Source organism: Myotis nattereri (assembly GCF_964212035.1).
Source record: "Myotis nattereri genome assembly, chromosome: 9".
Taxonomy (NCBI): Eukaryota; Metazoa; Chordata; class Mammalia; order Chiroptera; family Vespertilionidae; genus Myotis; species Myotis nattereri.
In genome coordinates, this window is record NC_138084.1 from 8,567,531 (window position 1) to 8,587,474 (window position 19,944).

The 19,944-nt window shown below is 44.4% G+C and overlaps 1 protein-coding gene across 2 annotated transcripts in view; it reads left to right on the top strand.

The window, feature by feature from the left end:
- The window catches only part of KIAA1549L (KIAA1549 like), a gene marked incomplete at its 5' end in the record, with an annotated part of 221,749 nt that overhangs the window by 148,361 nt on the left and 53,444 nt on the right, over nt 1–19,944 (top strand). For both annotated transcript variants that reach the window (XM_081100430.1, XM_081100431.1), the window contains 2 exons: nt 8,827–8,998; nt 15,806–15,969. In XM_081100430.1, coding sequence (XP_080956556.1) covers nt 8,827–8,998; nt 15,806–15,969 — 336 coding nt within the window. The remainder of the gene's footprint in view (nt 1–8,826; nt 8,999–15,805; nt 15,970–19,944) is intronic.

Here is a 19,944-nt window from a genome sequence, read left to right on the forward strand (position 1 = left end):
GTACCATCCTTGCATCCCTGGGATAAATCCTACCTGGTCATGGTGTATGATCTTTTTGATGTACTGCTGGATCTGATTTGCTAGGATTTTGTTGGGGATTTTGGCATCTATGTTCATGAGGGATATTGGCCTATAATTCTCTTTCATTGTATTGTCTTTATCTGGTTTTAGGATTAGGGTGATGTTGGCTTCATAGAATGAGCTGGGAAGTGTTCCTTCCTCTTGGATCTTTTGACATAGTCTGAGGAGGATAGGTTTTAGTTCTTCCTTGAATGTTTGGTAAAACTCCCCTGTGAAGCCATCTGGCCCCGGGCTTTTGTTTGCTGGAAGCTTTTTGATTACTGCTTCGATTTCCTCCATAGTTCTTGGCCTATTGAGATTTTTAGATTCTTCCTGGTTAAGTTTTGGAAGGTTGTATTTTTCTAGGAATATGTCCATTTACTCCAGGTTGTCTAGTGTGTTGGAGTAGAGTTGTTCATAGTATTTTCTAACAATCCTTTGTATTTCTATGGGGTCTGTTGTTATTTCTCCTCTTTCATTTCTGATTTTGTTTATTTGAGTCCTCTCTCTTTGTTTCTTGGTGAGCCTGGCTAGAGGTGTATCAATCTTGTTTATCCTTTCAAAGAACCAGCTCTTGGTTTTGTTGATCTTTTGTATTGTTTTTTTGGTCTCTATGTCGTTTATCTCCGCTCTGATCTTTGTTATTTCCTTCCTTCTGCTTACAGTGGGCTTTTTTTGTTGCTCTCTTTCTAACTCTTCGAGTTGTAGAGTTAGATCATTTATTCTCATTGTTTCTTGTTTCTTGCAGTAGGCTTGTAGAGCTATGAACTTCCCTCTCAAGACTGCTTTTGCTGTGTCCCATAGGTTTTGGATTGTTGTGTTTTCATTGTCATTTGTTGCCATGATGTTTTTTATTTCTTCTTTGATCTCACTGGTAACCCAGTCATTGTTTATTTATTTATTTATTTATTAAAATATATTTTATTGATTTTTTACAGAGAGGAAGGGAGAGAGATAGAGAGTTAGAAACATCGATGAGAGAGAAACATCAACCAGCTGCCTCCTGCACATCTCCTACTGGGGATATGCCCACAACCCAGGTACATGCCCTTGACCGGAATCGAACCTGGGACCCTTGAGTCCGCAGGCCGACGCTCTATCCACTGAGCCAAACCGGTTTCAGCAGTCATTGTTTAATAGCATGCTATTTAGTCTCCATGTGTTTGATTTTTTTGGATTGTTTTTGTTGTAGTTGATTTCCAGTTTTATGCCTTTGTGGTCTGAGAAGATGCTTGATATGATTTCAATTTTCTTGAATTTGAAGAGACTTTGTCTGTGACCCCATAAATGGTCTATCTTTGAAGATGACAAATGTGCACCTGAGGAGAATGTATATTCTGTGGCTTTGGGGTGAAATGTTCTGAAGATGTCAATTAATTCCATCTGATCTAGTGAGTCATTTAGGATTGATGTTTCTTTGCTGAGTTTCTGTTTAGAGGATTTGTCCAGTGGAGATAATGGGGTGTTAAGGTCCCCTACTATGATTGTATTGCTGTCAATCTCTCCCTTGATCTCCTCCAGAAGATTTCTTACGTATTTGGGTGCTCCTATATTGGGTGCATATATATTTACCAGAGTTATTTCTTCTTGTTGGACTGCTCCCTTTAGTACTATGAAGTGGCCTTCTTGATCTCTTTTTATGTCCTTCACTTTGAGATCTAATTTGTCAGATATAAGTATTGCTACCCTGGCTTTTTTTTCATTTCCATTGGCCTGAAAAACCTTTTTCCATCCCTTCACCATCAGTCTGTGTGCGTCTTTTTTTCTGAGGTGGGTTTCCTGTAGACAGCAGATATATGGGTCATGTTTTCTTATCCACTCATTTACCCTATGCTTTTGACTGGGGAATTTAATCCATTTACATTTAAAGTTATTATGATAGAAACTTGTTAGTCGCCATTTTTGTTCTTTACCGCTGCATTCCTTCTTTGTTTCCTGTTTTTTCTATTTACAGCAGACCCTTTAGCATTTCTTGCATTGCTGGTTTGGTTGTAATAAACTCCCGTAGACCATTTTTGTCTGTGAAGCTCCTGATTTGACCCTCAATTTTGATTGATAGCCTCGCTGGGTATAGTATTCTTGGATTCAGATCCTTCCTTTGCATGACTTTGTATATTTCATTCCATTCCCTTCTTGCCTGATGTGTTTCTGTTGAGAAATCGGTCGCTAGTCTGATGGGGGATCCTTTGTAGGTAACTTTCTGTCTCTCTCTGGGTGCTTTTAAGAGTCTTGCTTTGTCGTTGGTGTTTGCCAATTTAATTATTATGTGCCTTGGTGTCGGTCTTTTCGGGTTCATTTTGTTTGGGACTCTGTGAGCTTCTTGGATTTGTGTGAGTTTTTTCCTCCCTATATCAGGGAAATTTTCTGTTACTATTTTTTCAAACAGGTTTTCTATTCCTTGCTCAGTTTCCTCTCCTTCTGGCACCCCTATTATTCGGATGTTGTTTCGTTTAGCATTGTCCCAGAGTTCTCTTAGGCTCTCCTCCTGCTTTTTAATTTTTTTTTCTAGAAGCTGTTCTGTTTGGGTATTTTTTTCTACCTTGTCTTCTAGCTCACTGATGCGGTCCTCTGCTTCTTCTAGTCTACTGTTGATGCTTTCTATTGAGTTCTTTATGGCAGTGATGTCATTTTTCATTTCTTCTTGGTTTCTCTTCATTTCCTCTTGGTTCTTCTTCATTTCCTCTTGGTTCCTACACATATTGTTGAATTGGTCTTCCATTCTTTTCATCCACCTTATGGCCATTTCTCTGAATTCTTTCTCTAACAGGTTGCTTGCCTCCATTGCCTCCATTTTGTTTACTTCCTTTTCTGATGATGCCTGTTTTTCTTTCATATTTGGGTTGTTTCTTTGTTTCACCATGATTTCTCTTCTAAAGGTGTTTGGTTATGTAGTTCTCTCTCTGCTGTGCTGATTCAAAGGCACAAAATACAACACAACAAGGCACAACGTACAAGGCACCGAACTAAATGCATTCACGATATTAATAACCCCAAATAAAGGTGACCCCCTGAGCGAAGAGAATTAGGGGATAAATAAGAAAAAAGAGAAAAAGATTAAAGAGAAAAATAAAAAACAAAAAGGAGTGCCGAAATGAGATTGGGAAAAGGGAGAGAAGAAAAAAAAACAGAGACAAAAAAAAAAAAAGAGAATGAAATAGAGGTGGGGAAGAGGCTATTTGTATGGGGAGAAAACTCCAAGAGAACCGCAACCAATCTCAATGAACTCCAGCAGCAGATCCCTGGAGACTAATGCAAACTACAAACAACCACCAATATCAAGCGAGGCAAGGGAAAACAGAAGCACAAAAATAACCAGATAAAGAAAAAGTATGCAAAACAGAAAAATGAAAATGAAAAACAAAACAATTTCCCACACAAGCATAAAAAACCCCAATATACTCAAAATCAAGCAAACACTAGCAAAACGACAGAGAAAAAAAATTAGATAGTGAAGAAAGATAAGAGAGAGGTGTATATGAATTTAGAGCGAGGGATTGGAAATTAGATATATGAGTAGGGTGAAATTTAGACAGTGGGTAGAAAGAAGGAATAGGGAAAATCCAAAGCAGGAATAGGGTAAGAGAAACAGGACAACAAAAGGGGAAAAGTGAGGAGGAGAGTTTTGGCTTAAGGGTAAATGTGAGATAGAGAGAAATGATGCTAAAGGAATGATGAAAATAGAGTGTAGAACACTAATCCCAAAATAAAATAAAGAAAAATAAAAAAAAATGACACTTGAAAAAATGGTAAAAGGATAGCAATAATACTGGTTAAAAAATGTAGTAATTAAAAAGGTAAAATCAAGTGATGAAAAAAATAAAAAATAAAAAAATAATAAAATAGGTTCTTAATGAAATGGTGAAAAAAGAATTAAAAAATATATATATATAAAAATATTCGGAAGTGAAGGTGCTTCAGATCTTCCACTCTTCTTTTTGGCACGCCTTAGTCCTGCCAGGCATTCAGGGGAGTGTTGAACTTCCCTGCGATACACTGTCCCTCCGTGCAGTAAACCACAGACCTGATTTTAAGGCAGGTTGTATTTGTTTACCAGACTGCCTTTATTTGTGATCACAGAAGAGACAGTTCGTGGCTCTGCCTCTGGGTGGCAGTGTGTCTGGATTGACCTCCGAGGCTATAAGTCCTCTCTATCAGTAGGGTTTTTTTGTTTTTTTTTCTCTGTGGTATTTGGAACTGATTTGGGAAAGACCACTGCCCAGAGCTGGTTCTTTGTTACTGCCCGCTGTTTCCCAGGATCCGCAAAAAGAACTTTCCCCTACAGGCTCTGCGAATGACCCCAACTGGGGAATCCCATGCACTGGGTTTAATAATCAAATGCATGGATCTAAGGGGAACTGTAACAAGAGCCTGATACGTTGTGCGAATTCGCAAGCCTCCACCTTCCAGGTCTGCGCGCAGTCTCCGCGCGCCCACTCGCCCCTGGCACCAAGCAGCCAGCAGATTGGCAAAGTCCAAGGCTGCTTTTTTATATCCAGTCCAGCTATGGGCTTATTTTTAGCGTTCCTTTCTGCCAGCAGCCCTGTGGGGCCCCTTCCCCACTCGCGGGTCACGCTGGTCCCAACGGCTGCGGACTCTGTTGGGCGCAGATTTTGCCCCGCGCGCGAGCTCGGTTCTCTCTCCAACCCGAATTGCAAACCGCACCTTTAGGGGATGTCTAACCTTTCCGTGAGAAGAAGCAGTGCTCGTCTGAGTTCACGCAGTCACGCTGCTTGCGATCCCTTGTTTCCAGGTTAGTAGCTGGTCTCTGGATGCCAGCAACAACCACCCAAGATGGCGCAGTCTCCGCTGCTTAGCTGGCGCACCACGAGAGGCTTCAGCCGCAGTCTCCAACCGTCCTTTTTTTCCTGGGGGTTCTCGGTCTTTCCTAGCTGCAGACAGTTTCTCAGCTGAAAATCCTCTGCCTATTCGGGCTGCATGTTACCCGTTTCAGCTGCTCACCCTTATCTGCTCCAGGACAAGGCACAGGACACGTCCGTTTATACCGCCGCCATTTTCCCGAGGTCTAGAATTTAAAGATATTTCTCTAGTAGGTATATTTGAAAAAGTGAATCCAAAGAGGAAATTCACTAATAAACATTTTTTTTATTTTTTATTTCTTGTTAATCCTCAACCTGAAGATATTTTTTTTTCCCCAGAGAGTGGAAGGGAAGAGAAGGAGGAGGGGAGGAGGGGACAGAAACATCGATGTGAGAGAGACACATCGGTTGGTTGCCTCCTGCAGACACCCTGATGGATTCGAACCTGCAACCCCAGGATGTGCCCTTGATTGGGAATTGAACCTGCGACCCTTCCATGCATAGGCTGGCACTCTGTCCACTGAGCCACACCGGCCAGGACCAAGAAACATTTTCACATGTTTGACTCCATTTGTCATGAAAGTAATGCAAGTTATAACTACCACAAGATTACATTTTCACCTACCAGAGATCAGTGAGTGGTACTACCCAGTGTTACGGAGGGTGCAAGGAAATGGGTGCTTTCTAAGTGTCAGTGGATCTGCCCTTTCCGGAGGGCGAGTGAGCAATTTAGACAAGAACCTTTTAGATGGTCACGGACTTTCTCCTAGAGACTCATTTTGAAGAGAGAGGTAAACATGGAGACCAAAGGGGGAGAGCAGTGCTTTTCAGACGGTGTCCAGAAAACGGTCCCGTAAGGTGCCTGGCAGAGGCGCTCTGGCCCCGTGAGTGTGGGTAAGGCTACGTCCCGTAGCCCCTTCTTGATGAGTCCCAAGGGATATTGGCAAACCAGACACTCTGAAAGACCAGTAGCACAGAAATCGCCTTTCCACATATTATGTGGTTTCTACATTTAAATGCCAACAAGACCCTTGTTTGTTTTTTTTAATATATTTTTATTGATTTTTTTACAGAGAGGAAGGGAGAGGGATAGAGAATTAGAAACATCGATGAGAGAGAAGCATCGATCAGGTGCTTCCTGCACACTCCCTACTAGGTATGTGCCCGCAACCAAGGTACATGCCCTTGACCGGAATCGAACCTGGGACCCTTGAGTCTGCAGGCCGACGCTCTATCCACTGAGCCAAACCAGTTAGGGCAAGACCCTTGTTTTTAGTAATATCTACATTTCCACACTATTATAGAATTTTATAAAAATGGAATCCTACAATATGTTCTCTTTTGTATAAAGCTTTTTTGACTCAGTGCAGTGTTTTTGTTGATGTTTTTAATCCTCATTCAAGGAAATTTTTTTATTGACTTTTAGAGAGAGAAGAAGGGAGGGAGGGAGGGAGGGAGAGAGAAAGAGAAACATCGATCAGTTGCTTCCCATACATGCCCTGACCAGGGACCAAACCTACAATGTAGGTATGTGCCCTGACCCGGAATTAAACCCATAACCTTTTGGTGTACAGGATGGCACTCCAACCAACTGAGTCACCGGCCAGGACTCAGCGTAGTATTTATGAGATTCATCCATGTTGTTGCTTATTTGGAAGTTTATTTTTGTTATTGTATGAATATACTACAGTCTACTCATTCTTTTGTTGATGGATACCAGGGCTTTTTCCAATTTTTAGCTTTTATAAACAAAGCTACCGTGTTCATTCTTCTACAGGTCTTTCTCTGGCCCTATGCTTTCATTTCTCTTAGGTATATAATAGGAGTTGAATTGCTGGTTCGTGGGTTGGTGGATGTTCCTTCTGTAAGAAGCTGCCCTATCCTTTCCCGAAGTGTACCATTTTATACGCCCACCAGCCAGATGTGGAGTTCCAGTCACTCCGCATTCCCGTCAACACTTCTCGTTTTAGCCATTCTCAGGGGTGATAGTGGTGCCTCAGGGCTTACATTGAATTTTTCCACTGAGCATTTTTTTTATATGCTCATTGTCTACCTTGCTTTGTGAACTGTCCGGTCAGAGTTTTTTAAACCCATTTTAATTGGGTTGTAGTAATATCTATTTTTAATTGTTATATATAGCATATATACCAAGGGGTATAAAAACATGTAGAGTTTAAAGACCACTAATAAAAAGAACCACGACTCAAGGGATGAGAACATTATTCTTAGCTTTACCAGAGGAGCTTTTTATGTGTCTTCTGTTACTATACACATTTCCTTTCTTTTATCAGAATTGAATGTGCCTGTATTTTCTGTATATATTTTACCAATCACGTGTATCCCTAGACAGTACGTCATTTGGTTTTGCCTGTTTTCAAATTTTATGTTCTGTGATTTGTTTTATGTTTTGTGTGTGTGTTTTGTTTGTTTTGTTTTGTTTTTGCTCAACGTCAGACTTTTGTATTCAGCCAAATGGATGCAAATAGCCAGAGTTCATTTATACTACCCTATAACATTTCATTATGTGACTGTACCATACTAGAACAGTAGAATAGTAGACTACCCATTCTATTAGTGAATTTTGACTTTTTAGTTTTTTGGCTCTTAACAATGCTGTTGTAAACATTTTTTGTAGTATCTTTCAATATCCTGTAAAACTCATAATCTGTAACTTATACTTTGGAAAGACACTATACTGTACCATAATGTCTTATTAGTTGTTAATTATAATAGTGAAAAGTTGGTAGCAATCTAAGTGTTCAAAATGGAGTTTAGTTAACGTGTATGAGGCATGCATACAGTAGAACATTATGTCAGTACTAAAATGTATGCTTTACGTATTTGCAATGATTTCCAGTCGTTAATTACAGTGCTGAAAAATGACTAACAATTTAAGTGTTTAACAATAAAGGATTCGCTAAATAAATGTATGAGGTCTGAGTTAGAATGTAGGAATTGACATTTATGCTTTTGTTATATTTAAGGTCATTTAAAGATACAAGTAAAAATTGCAGTATGTTATACTATAGAGAGAGTGCTATAAATAATTTTGTAAAATAATAAATCAGAGGTTTGTGTGGGAGAAAACAAAGAATAGAAGCAAATACTCCAAAATGAAAATAGTCATTAGCTTGTGGTGGAGGGAGTACAGACTGTTTTAATTTTGTTTTATTTCTTGATGCTTTTCGGTATTTTCAGATTTTCTGTAGGGAATATGTGTAACTTGTATCATGGGAAAAAGCAACAAAGGTTATTTTAGAAAAAGAACTTTGAGTCTCCAGGTACTGCTTTTATCATCGGACTTTTGAATTACGGACATATAAGTTCATTCCCCACCCCTCTCTGGCAATTGCAGGAATTTGTTTTTTTTGTTTTTTGTCTTTTTTCCCCCCAATTCTTTTATTTTTTCAAGAAAAATGATTTTAAGTGTAATAATGTTAAAGGCAGTAAACATTAATGTTTCAAGAAAAACTATTTTAAATATAATTATATTACATGCAATAAAAATTAATATTTCAAGAAAGAAGGATTTTAAACATAATAATATTACCAAAACCGTACTAACATAGTATAATTTTGCAGGAATTAGAAATCTTGCTTGAGAATAACCTGACACGCCCTGAATTAATGTGCAGGCCTATTTTTAAATGAGGCCAGCATTCTCTGGAGGCTGGAAGACATCTCCATTTCAGCGTTTTCTTCTGCAGCCTCAAACTGTGCCGCCCAGATGTTCATATTTCCTCCTCCCTGTCTCCCCCGCCAGCGACAGCAGGGCTTCTTACGGGTTTGGTGATAGGGAGGTACATTAAGGCTGATGTCTGAAATGTACACTGTAGGTCCACTTGGCCACGGAAGGCTTCAGCAGCCAGGAGAGAGCCTACTGATCGCCCGAGGGATTGCAGGGTCTGTGCAAGGTGCCCTATAAACATGGCCTCTTTTTCCCTGAAAGATGGTGAAGATGCAGCGGGTGCCGGGACCCAAGGACCCAGCGGAGCTGACTTACTACACCCTGTACAACGGGAAGCCTTTGCTGGGGACCGCGGCTGCCAAGATCCTGAGCACCATTGACTCCCAAAGGATGGCCTTGACCTTGCATCACGTTGTCCTCCTGCAAGCTGACCGTAAGGGGATAGTCTTTCCATTCATTATTTTTAACGCCATTAAATGTTTCCTGCAAATGAAAGTGATTCCCTAAGCTCCTGTTAACGGACCCAGAGAGAAACATTTCTGTACTAGAAGCTTTTTAAATCCATCAGCTGTGTTTGAAGCAATAGGTTTTGGGTAAGGGATATGTTTTCAATATTAGAACGATAGTAATGATATTGCTACACCCAGATTCTACCCACTCTTCCTCCTCAGTGAATAGCTAGAGAAATCACCGTAGCTGAGATCATAGTTGTCCGCTGGGGAATTGAAGATAATTTGGTTCACTTAGTATCTGTAGAGTCCTACGTGAACTGCCTTGGTGCTGGAAGACATACAGAAATGGCCAAGAGCTGGGCCCTGCCTTTAAGGAGCAGAGAGGGAGCTAATGCAGGATACAGAGGCGTGGACTGCAGGGAAGTGCTACAAGGGGGCAGGCAGTGTGATGCAGGCGTCAGCCCAGGGAGGTTAGCTCTGAAGGGGCATCTGAAAAGAGTGAACAGAGAAGGGAAATTAAAAATAATAGCTGCCTCTTTGAATACCTTCCCCTGTGGCAGCTGCTATTTTCTTTTAAGTTATATTTTTATTGATTTCAGAGAGGAAGGGAGAGGGAGAGAGAGATAGAAACATCAAGGATGAGAGAAAATCATTGCTCAGCTGCTCCCTGCAGGCCCCCTACTAGGGATTGAGCCCACAACCCAGGCATGTGCCCTTGACCTGAATCCAACCCGGGGCCCTTTAGTCCACAGGCCTACGCTCTATCCACTGAGCCAAACCGTCTAAGGTGCAGCTGCTATTTTCATTGCTTCATATAGACTTTCTCACTTTTTCCTCTCAGTGGGGCAGCTTTATTCAGCTGCAAATTACAGATGAGGAAACCGAGGCTCAGAAAATTAACTAACTTGGTCAGTACTGCAGAACTAGTACCAAGGTCGCCAAGATATGAACCTGTCTGACTGCAAACATGTTCCTAGCTGTATCACACGCTAAGATTTCAGCAGAGAGAGGGGAAGGGTGTGTTTTCCAGAAAGAGGGAGCAGCATGAGAGAAAGAATGGAAGTGAAAAGCACCAGGTGTGCTTGAAAAGCAAGGAGTTCAAATAACCCGGAGTGCAGAAACCCGAGGAGGAGTTGATGGGCTTGGAGGCGTGTACTGCTTCAGAGGGTCCGGCCTTGGTGGCAGGGGAAGGAGACTGTACATAGACGATTCCTTCGCTGGGGATTTTTGCCTGGCTCGCTGTCTGTTCTTCTGCGTCGCTTCTCCTGTCCCAGTCCATCCTCTACTCTGACCTGTCAGTGCTGTGGCCTCCTCACTTCTGTTGAAGGCCTGGGGAAGGGGCAGAAAAGCGAGAGCTGGTTTTATGTAGAGCAAGAGGCACATGGACTGTCAGGGGGAGTGGTTGAGGCTGAGGGGACTTGGCTGATGGCGGTTGAAGGGGAACAGTGGAAGGTATGAGAGCACAGGTGGGAGAGAGATCGTATCGGAGAAGATGCATGGAGCCTTTTGGAAGTGAGAGTCCAGGGACCATCTAGGGGACTGCCCAGAGGTGTGGCTACGACTCCGAGAGCCAGGCTCCAGACCCTGTTAGCCTGGCTCCGAAGCTGCTGTCCCTCAGCCTTGCTTCTTTGTCTCCTCCGAGTCCACTGGTCCACTCAGTTCCCTTCTACCATGATTCACAGTCCTCTCTCCTTTTCTCCGTTCCATCGTTATGCCCTCTCGGACTTTGCAGGTGCTTCCCAGATAACTCAGCCTCAGTCACTTTGTCATTCATGCACCGTCCATACCGCAATTAGAATCACTATACTTTGGGAAACACTGATTCTGATCTTACATCTACTCCATTAAAAGGTGTATATCGGATGGGTCTTTGCTGTTCACAGAATAAAATCCAGACCCTGTCACAGGGGCCTCCCAAGCCCTTCTCAGCAGGCACTCCGCCAATGTGCAGCTCACTTCCCAACCTGGTCTCCGGGCTGCTTCTCCAGCTGTACCGCCTGCTTTTCTCTCCTTCCTGCCTAATGCTTCAGCCACACAGGAGCATTCACCCCTCACTTTCCCTGTTCCCCTGAAGCCTTCCTCAGCCCCGGAAGCAGAGCCCACTTCCCCCAATCCTTCTTCGTTCCAGGGGCTTCCATTGCCCTCATCACATTGAGCAAACGAGTTGTTGCCGCGCTCTCCCTCTTGAGCCCTTTACAAGCAGCTACCACATCTCATTTATCTTTGGACATCCAGCCCCAACAGCTGCCTGGCTCTGTTCTTGTGAAGGCAAAAGACCAACCTTTGCTAAATGCCTGTGCCAGGCCCCGAGGGAGGCACACAGTTGGAAGACACCAACGCAGAGCAGTTGAGAGCAGAGCCTTTGCACTAAGGCGGACCTGGGTTCACCCCACCCCCTGCTCTTCCACTTTGTAGCTATGGAGCTCAGAGACCAATGAATGACCTTCCCTGACCTTCATGTTCCTCATCTGTAAAGTGGTAATATAAAAATCAGACCTAGTAGGGCTACTCAGAGGACTAAAGGAGAGAATTATTGCATGGAAAGGGCTTAGTACAATCCTGGGGCACCTACTAAGCACTTACTCAGTGGTGGGTGAATGTCTCATTTATCCACAAGGTAGAAGGACTAAAGGAGAGGGAATGAAGATGGAAAGGTGATTTGAAGGTTAAGAACCCATATAGTAATTCACGGAATAGGGTGCTGGTAATGAAAGTAGGAAGGGAATTGGAGAGGAAAGGCATTTTTAAAAGGGAGAAGTAATTTATTCTGTCTGGGCCACGTTTAGTTTAAAGTAATGAGATATTAAGGGGTGCTTTGGGGATATCGAGGAGGTGCTGATAAAATATTGAGGGGGTATTGATGGGATATTGACGGCTGAAGTTAAGAAAGTTGGAATTCAAGCCTGGATCTCAGGAGAGAGGTTAAAATTAACACTAGATTTTGAGAATGTCCCGGATACAGGATAGAGTTAAAATACCAGAGACAATCCGAGTCCACGGGGAGAGAGATAGCTAGAGGACAGACCGTGGGAAATGCCTCCATGCCCAGGATTGGATGAGGAAGAAGCTGAGGCCAGTGAAGAGAGGAACAGAGATGTTTTAAATCCAATTTTCTCCTAATGGTTTTGAAACCAGCCTGCAATGCGAATCTGAGGTCAGCACCTTGAATAGTCACAGTGTTGAATGAACACCTTGCCCCTCTGAGGGGGGTGTTAACATTCTGGTCCAGTGTCTTCTTTTTTTTAATTTAATTTTTTTCCATCACCATTTATCCCCTCTATGCCCTGGTATACCTGCCCCCTCCCCACACCACAATCACCACTCCCCAGTCACCACACCATTGTGGTTGGAGCATTGGCCTGCCCACCAAAGGGTCATGGGCCTGATTCCGGTTAATAGGCATGTACCTGGTTTGCAGGTTCTGTCCCAGTTCCCAGTCTGGGCCCGTGCAGGTGGCAACCAATCGATGTGTTTCTCTCAGATCCTGTTTCTCTCTCTCACTCTTTCCCCCTTTCCCTTATCACTTCTGCTCTCTCTAAAAATCAATGGAAAAATACCTTCCGGTGAGAATTAACGAATAAATAAAATAAATGGCCAGTTCTGGGCCAGTGTGCAGTGCCCCTCAGTGGAGCGTGCAGTGACACTCGACCCCCATCACCTCTAGGTGATGAGGCAGCAGGGAATTCTAAAGAAGCGTCTGCGTTTCCTATGAAGGTTTTCATCTGCTCCCTGTGCAGGATCTGGAGTGAGAGGCCTTCATAGTGGTTATCTAGCTGATGGAGGAGAAAAAACTCTCCCCACACAGACCCAGACCAGAGCAGGAACGGGTTTATCTTACAGGACCATCAGGCATTTATCCCAAAAATGTCATTTACAGAAAGCAAGGAACTCACGATCATTCATTTTTCAACAAATTCATTTTTTAGGCGCCTGTTATGTGCCTGGAACTTCCTAGGCACTGGAGATGCAGCCATGAATGACACAGACAAAATCCAACCACGTGGAGCTCACATTCCTGAGTGGGCAGATCAAATAAACAAAACACATAATATGTTAGATGCTAGTAAGTGCCATGGAGAAAAATTAAGCAGGGAAGGGCTAGGGGATGTCCAGGAGATAATGGTTGTGATTTTAAATTGTTGGGGGGAGGGTGTCAAGAAGAGGATCACTGAAGTAGTAACTTTGGAGTGACCACCTGAGGATGTCTGGGGACAAGGTTCCGGGCAGAGGGGTGGGTGTGAGACCAGCCAGGAGTCACTGAGGGAAGCAGCAGTGAGGCCAGAGCCCCCCATGAGCCTCGCGGGCCACACCCCGAGTGGAATGACAGCCGTGGGGTGGTTTGGGCAGGAGAGCACCGTGGGCGGAGCACTCACAGCTGCTGGGCCCTGGGCTCGGCCCTCCTCCCCGCCCACTCACACCAGTCACGAGCTTTCACAGCCACAAAAAATGAGCAGGAAACGTTTTTGAATAGATTTCTTCCCCTTTCAACATTTGTTCCATGTAAGAACAATTTATTTTTAGTTTAGATTATGTGGATCCTTTGACCTCATTCTTTCTGACAAATACGTGTGTGTGTGTGTGTGTGTGTGTGTGTGTGTGTGTGTGTGTGTGACCTTAGAACTGACTTCAACTGTGTATTTCAGGGAAACGATTTTTCATAAAAGCACCTCACCCTTTGGGACTCAGTTTGCTCACCTGGAAGTTGGGGATAAGAAGAGCCCCAGGCGAAGGTCCTATCACAGTGCCTCCCGCACGGTAGAGGCTCAGAGCGTTGCCTCCTTTTCCTGCCATTCTCTACTGCAGTTCTTGCAAGTTAAATAACCATTTGTTCCTTTTCACCTCTGTACATGACTTTGTAGTTCTAGATCATTATGCCAATGAATATATTGTGTTTGGATGACTTCAGTTGACCTCACTTTACTGTCTCTTTGACTGTTAAATCAATTTATTAATGTACATAAGATAAATCAATTCTCTCCTCATTTAAATAGAGGTGAAAGGATTTTACAGACTGCTCTGAGAAGGAACGTATCCACCAAAACCATAAAGCTGAGTAAGAGCAGAACACATGTCAATATTTCATTCCTGCTAATGAAAAAAATTAGATGTATGTTTAGCGTATCATGTTCTAATGCACTATACATTTTTCTTTATTGGGATAGAATAGCAAAGCCCCAAAAGAGGCATATTGGTATTTTTCACAGCGGGTCTAAGCTTTAAAAAACGTTGAAGGCATAAAACTATAAATACCGAATTACTAAAAGCAGCAGCAATGAAATGTTTAATGTCAACAGAAGCACATTATCTAATGAGCTGTTTTCAGAAGTTAATAATGTGATTAATCACCAATTGACAGAAACTGGGGAAAAGAAGTTCTTTTGCACTAACAGCACTTCAGACCTAAGTGCTGCCTGGTGAGAGGCAGATCTTGGCTGTCACGACACCAGTTGAAGTCAGGGGGTGGTTGCAGTCAGAGAGACAGGCGGGCTGGCTCCCTGGGGAAGGTTCTCACCATGGGGCACTTACCGGCGGGTCTTTATATTCCAGAGCCTGGTCCTCAGCTCTGCCAGTCTAGTTCAGCAGGATCAGGAGGGTCAACTCATGCTAACCAGACTTGCCAAGATATTGATGTATAAACCAGATTGGCCGTATGTCTATTTAAAATATGGATTAGAACTATCAAGGAGGGGGTATTTCTCCTTTTAACTGCACATTACTCTATCCTGTATGAAAATCTGCATGGAAGCCAAATTGCAACAGGGGTAAAGGTAATTCCTTTAGATTGTCATTCAACTTTAAAAAAAAAACCATAATACACACACACACACACACACACTCTAGAGGCCCGGTGCACGAATTTGTGCACGGGCAAGGTCCGGCCGGCCTGCCCCAATCAGGGCCAATCAAGCCGGACCTGTTGGGGGGAGGGGCTGCAGGCAGATGACCACCCAGCCCCGCCCCCTGGTCAAACTCCTGGTTGAACACCCGGGGGGACAATTTGTATATTAGCCTTTTATTATATAGGATATACACATATATATACATTATTGATTTCAGAGAGAGTAAGGCAGGAGAGGGAGAGAGAGATAAAAACATCAAGATGAGAGAGAATCATTGATTGGCTGCCACCTGCACACCCCCTACTGGGATTGAGCTCGCAACCCGGGCATGTGCCCTGACCAGAAACTGAACCCTAACCTCATGGTTCACAGATTGATGCTCAACCACTAAGCCACACCAGCCGGCCAGCTGGATCCTTTTGACTAAACTGAAGCATTTCCAAGTTTTCCCAGCCAGCCATTTGGGAAGGTGGAAGGGAGGTTTCCACTGGTTACACTTTAATCATTGCTCACTCAGAGGGTGAGTTCACAACAATATTTAGAGTCCTCTCTCTGTGGCCTTTGCCTCCTGATTCCAGCACTACTCTAATGCTCAGATTTATTCTCTCTTCTTCTCTTTTGATTCATGGACATCACCAATGAGGAAAATTGACATGTCTCCATCTTCCTCCTCCTCCTCCTAGTCATAGTGGCTAGGAGGCTAGCATTTTATTGAGCAGCTACCAAAGCACCACATGTGCCTCTCAGTGTGATAGCCCCATTTTACAGATTCGGAAACTGAGACTCAGAGACCTTGAGTCACTTGCCCAAGGCAAGAGTCTTTCTGATCCCAAATCTTCCTAACCACCCCACGACTTGGAACTGGGGGGTGGAGGGAGATTTCTCTCCAGTGGCCTTCCCCTTCCCAGTGCTCCTTGTCATGTGCTTCCCACTGCCTCTTCCCCGCAGCCGTGGTGAAGAACCCACCCAACAACCTGTGGATCATCGCCGCTGTGCTGGCGCCCATCGCCGTGGTCACGGTCATCATCATCATCATCACTGCCGTGCTCTGCCGGAAAAACAAGAACGACTTCAAGCCAGACGCCGTGATGAACCTGCCTCAGAGAGCAAAGGTACGCGGTGGCAGCGGGGAGGAGGGGAGCAGGAGCCCGGCCTACAGGGTGTCTCCGCCTGTCTTCCCTCTCTTGGCTTTGGAGACATTGAAGTACCTTCAGAAACGTCCTAACAAGCCCTGCTTTTGAAGAAGACCCTTTATTCGTTAATTTATGTGTTTTAGTGTTTAAAAAATTATGGGAAAATGTATATAACGAAATTTACCATTGTGACCATTTTTAAGCATTGGTAAGTAGAGTTACTTTATTGCACACCCTTTAATTTTATAATCAGGACACGATAGCTAATGCTTATCTCCTGCTCACTCTTCGCCAAGTGCTATACGTAGAGCAGCTAATCCTCACAGCAATCCTAGCAGAAGGGCCCTTGTTTTACAGAGGAGGAAACTGAGGCACAGAAATCTAGGTAGACCTCATCTCTGACACCCTCTTTTTACAAAGATGTGACTCCTTTAAGATCGCACAGTTGCCAAAACCGGTTTGGCTCAGTGGATAGAGCATCGGCTTGCGGACTGAAGGGTCCCAGGTTCGATTCCGGTCAGGAGCATGTACCTGGGTTGCGGGCACATCCCCGGTGGGAGATGTGCAGGAGGCAGCTGATCAATGTTTCTCTCTCATTGATGTTTCTAGCTCTCTATCTCTCTCCCTTCCTCTCTGTGAAAAATCAATAAAATATATTTAAAAAAAAAAACAGATCGCACAGTTAGTACATAGCAGAACTGATAGAATTAGGTCTCTTGGCTCATAACACAGGGCTCTTTGGGGCACCTTAGACCCTCAAAATATTCCTTCTTCCATTGGCCAGAGTGGCTTATCCTCAGAGGCTGCCATGATGGGCAAGCTGCAGAGCCTCGGCCAATCCGCCGTCAAACTCCAGTGGCTCCAGTGAAGCCTGGCCAGGAGCCCCACCCACTCCCCTAGCCTCCACAGGCCTGCCCTGGCCACTCTGCTGACTGGAAGGGAAGTGGGCGGAGGAAATTCCAAAGGCTAATTTTCCAGTCACGTAGCTCCCTCCATGATATTCTGTAAAGGAACTATAATAACCTCCAATACCCGATGTTTAAATGTCTTACAATTTGTGGGGCTCTTCTAGGTCTGTCACCTCACTTGCTCATCGCAGCAACCTTGTGAGGTGGGTGGTAGTCAGGGAAGGTTTTATTTTATTGCTAAAGAGAGACTGTGGGGGCCCAGCCAGTGTGGCTCAGTGGTTGAGTGTCGACCTATGAACCAGGAGGTCACAGTTTGATTCCCGGTCGGGGCACATGCCTGGGTTGCAGGCTCGATCCCCAGTGTAGGGTGTGCAGGAGGCAGCCAGTCAGTGATTTTCTCTCATCTTCGATGTTTCCATTTCTCTCTCCCTCTCCCTTCCTCTCTGAAATAAGTATATATATATATATATATAATTTTTTTTTAACTGAGGGACTTGTTCAAAGTCACATAACTCTCAGCAGAGGGGCGACTGAGGCCCATGTCTGAGCCTTTGGGCTCTTTTACTTTATACGCCTCTCTGAACCCTGGGCTTTGGCAGGTAGAATCCCCTTCCAGCTCTGAGCTCCCGAGCTTTGTCCATCTGCGCAGGAACAAAGCGGTGAATGGAATTGCACATCCATTGGAATGCATGTCATGGAGATCATTCTTGCTGGGTGATCAACCCTCACTTCAGCCAGAGAAATCAAATGAATTTGATTGTTTATTAAACCAATTCACTGGTTGAGAAGCTGCAGCCTGAGCAGACGCCCTGATACTGAAGAGCCAAACCCTGATTGTTCTGATTCTGTTGACAGAAAGCAAGCTGCTTCCCAGATGCATCACGATGTTGGTAACGATCCAAGCAGTGAAAACTGAAACTGTTCCAAGTAGGGGTACTTCATTTCCATCGGAGCTTGCTTACAACCTGAGCCTCTCAGACACAGCAGTAATCACCAGAATGTAATTGCAGCCCAGTCCAGGGATGCAAAACATGCCACACTCAGGTCGTAAATGCCACCTTTGTGTTATAGGTAAAGCCAACATTTGATTAATTTGCCAAGATGAGTTGGCTGGCACATAATTTCAGCATACCTTCTGACTTGCAAGCCACCTGAAGTTGGAACAGATTAATGTTTGTGGGTTCTCGTAGCCCCTTTTTATGTTCCTACCCGGTCATTGTGCTGATGTTGAAAGTCAGGCAACTCTCTGTTGCACGAGATGATTGAATTCACTTGTGTGTGGTGATGCTGGTTGTTTTCTCCCTCAATGAGGCTGGACTGTGCACCTTGATTGCCGAAGCCCTTTGATCACGGGGAACCAGGGGGTGGAAATCTTTCTTACCACATCCTTTTGACCTTGCGACCCAGCGACACTGCAGTGTTTGCAAGAGGAGAGCCACCTACATCACTTCTCATGCCCTGTGTGTGAGCGGAATGCATTGAATGCCAAGGGACGGGGTGGAATGAGAAAGTTAGCCCTTGCCAGCAGTCCACAGGCCAGGAGGGTGGTCTCCTAGTCTCCTGGACATCACTGTGTCTTTAGAATACAGGCCACAGTGCCAGAGGGCACTGGGGATGTGGCTGAGACTCAGTGATAGACTTAACATGCTAACAGGAGGTGATATGGCGGTCCTGGGCGCTAAGGCCAGGGTGTGAGGTCCGTATCCTTCAGAGACAGACCCATCACCATTGTTGTCAACTGGGCTTTTGCAGGTAGAATGTTGAGAGGATGATAAACGCAGGAGGGCCAGGCAGTCACCTCCTTCTTCCTCGCTCGCTTCTCTTTACTCTTTGTCATTGAGTTCACAGCCTTTTCCCAGTCGTCCTCTTCATATACTTGAAGGGAACATGGCTCTGAGGGACAGGCAACTTAGGAGACACTAGTCAGGGCCGTATCCAGGTGTACATGGAGCTCGGGGGGCCTGCAGAGGTTGGCATGGCCATCTGCTCAGGTCAGGTCAGTCACCCCCAAAGATGCCCAACTGTTTCCCCGCTCTCGCATACTCTCTGTATGACCTGTACTTAACCTCTTTGTGCCCCAGTTTCCCCATCTGTGGAAGGAGGATGGTAGGTTGTTGTGAGGATTGAGTTATGTAAATTACTGTGAGCTGCTCCTGGTATATAATAAATACTATGTACAAGTTGGCTTTTATTATTACAGTGCTTTCCTCTTAAGATATCTGGGTAATGCGTCTACTTTTGAAATTGTTAGAGATAATTTGATTGGATGGTTTTATAAAATTCAGTGAAGTAACTATAAAGACTTCATGATGATGTGTTAAAGGGATTGGGGATCGCTAGTTGTATCTAATGGGGAATTCATCTCTAGCAATTTCTATATTGAAGGCTGAAAGACCACTACCCTGTCAGTCAGAAGAGTAAGGGACTAGGAGTCTTTCACCACTTAGCTTGTGATCTTGGGCAAGTCACTGAACCTCTTTAAGCTTTTATTTGCTTACGTGTAGAATGAAGACTGTGATGTTTGCCCTGCTTACCTCATGGGACTCTGTGAGGACAAAGTGAAGTATCAGCGTTTTGCAGGCTCTAAGTACTGAACATATGCAGGGGCTGTTATTAACCTAATAACTATGACCACCTCTTGTCACTCCTTATTTCTGCTTACCTGTTATCAGCCCAGACCCAGCAGGGAACTTCAGCCCAACGTGAAGGGTGAGGAGCCACATCCAGAGAGAGGTGGGGGGGCGGGGGCGGTGAGGGAGGGAGAGAGCCAGAGACAGCTTGTCCTCCTCACTTGGTTCTTGGGAAGTCTTGGCTGCCATTGGAGACGCCCAGCTACTCACTGACATGCCAGGAGTCTCAGCACAGAAGCAAGGCCAAGTACAGTAGGAGATGCCCAACCAAGATGGCAGGCAGCAGAAGGAAAGGAGAGGCCGTGGGAAGAATCATCAGCAGTGGTTAGGTATTTGGGCTCTGGCTCCACAGACCAGCTGTGTGAGCCTGGGTAGTTGCTTAACCTCTCTGAACCTCAGTTTCTTCATCTTTAAAA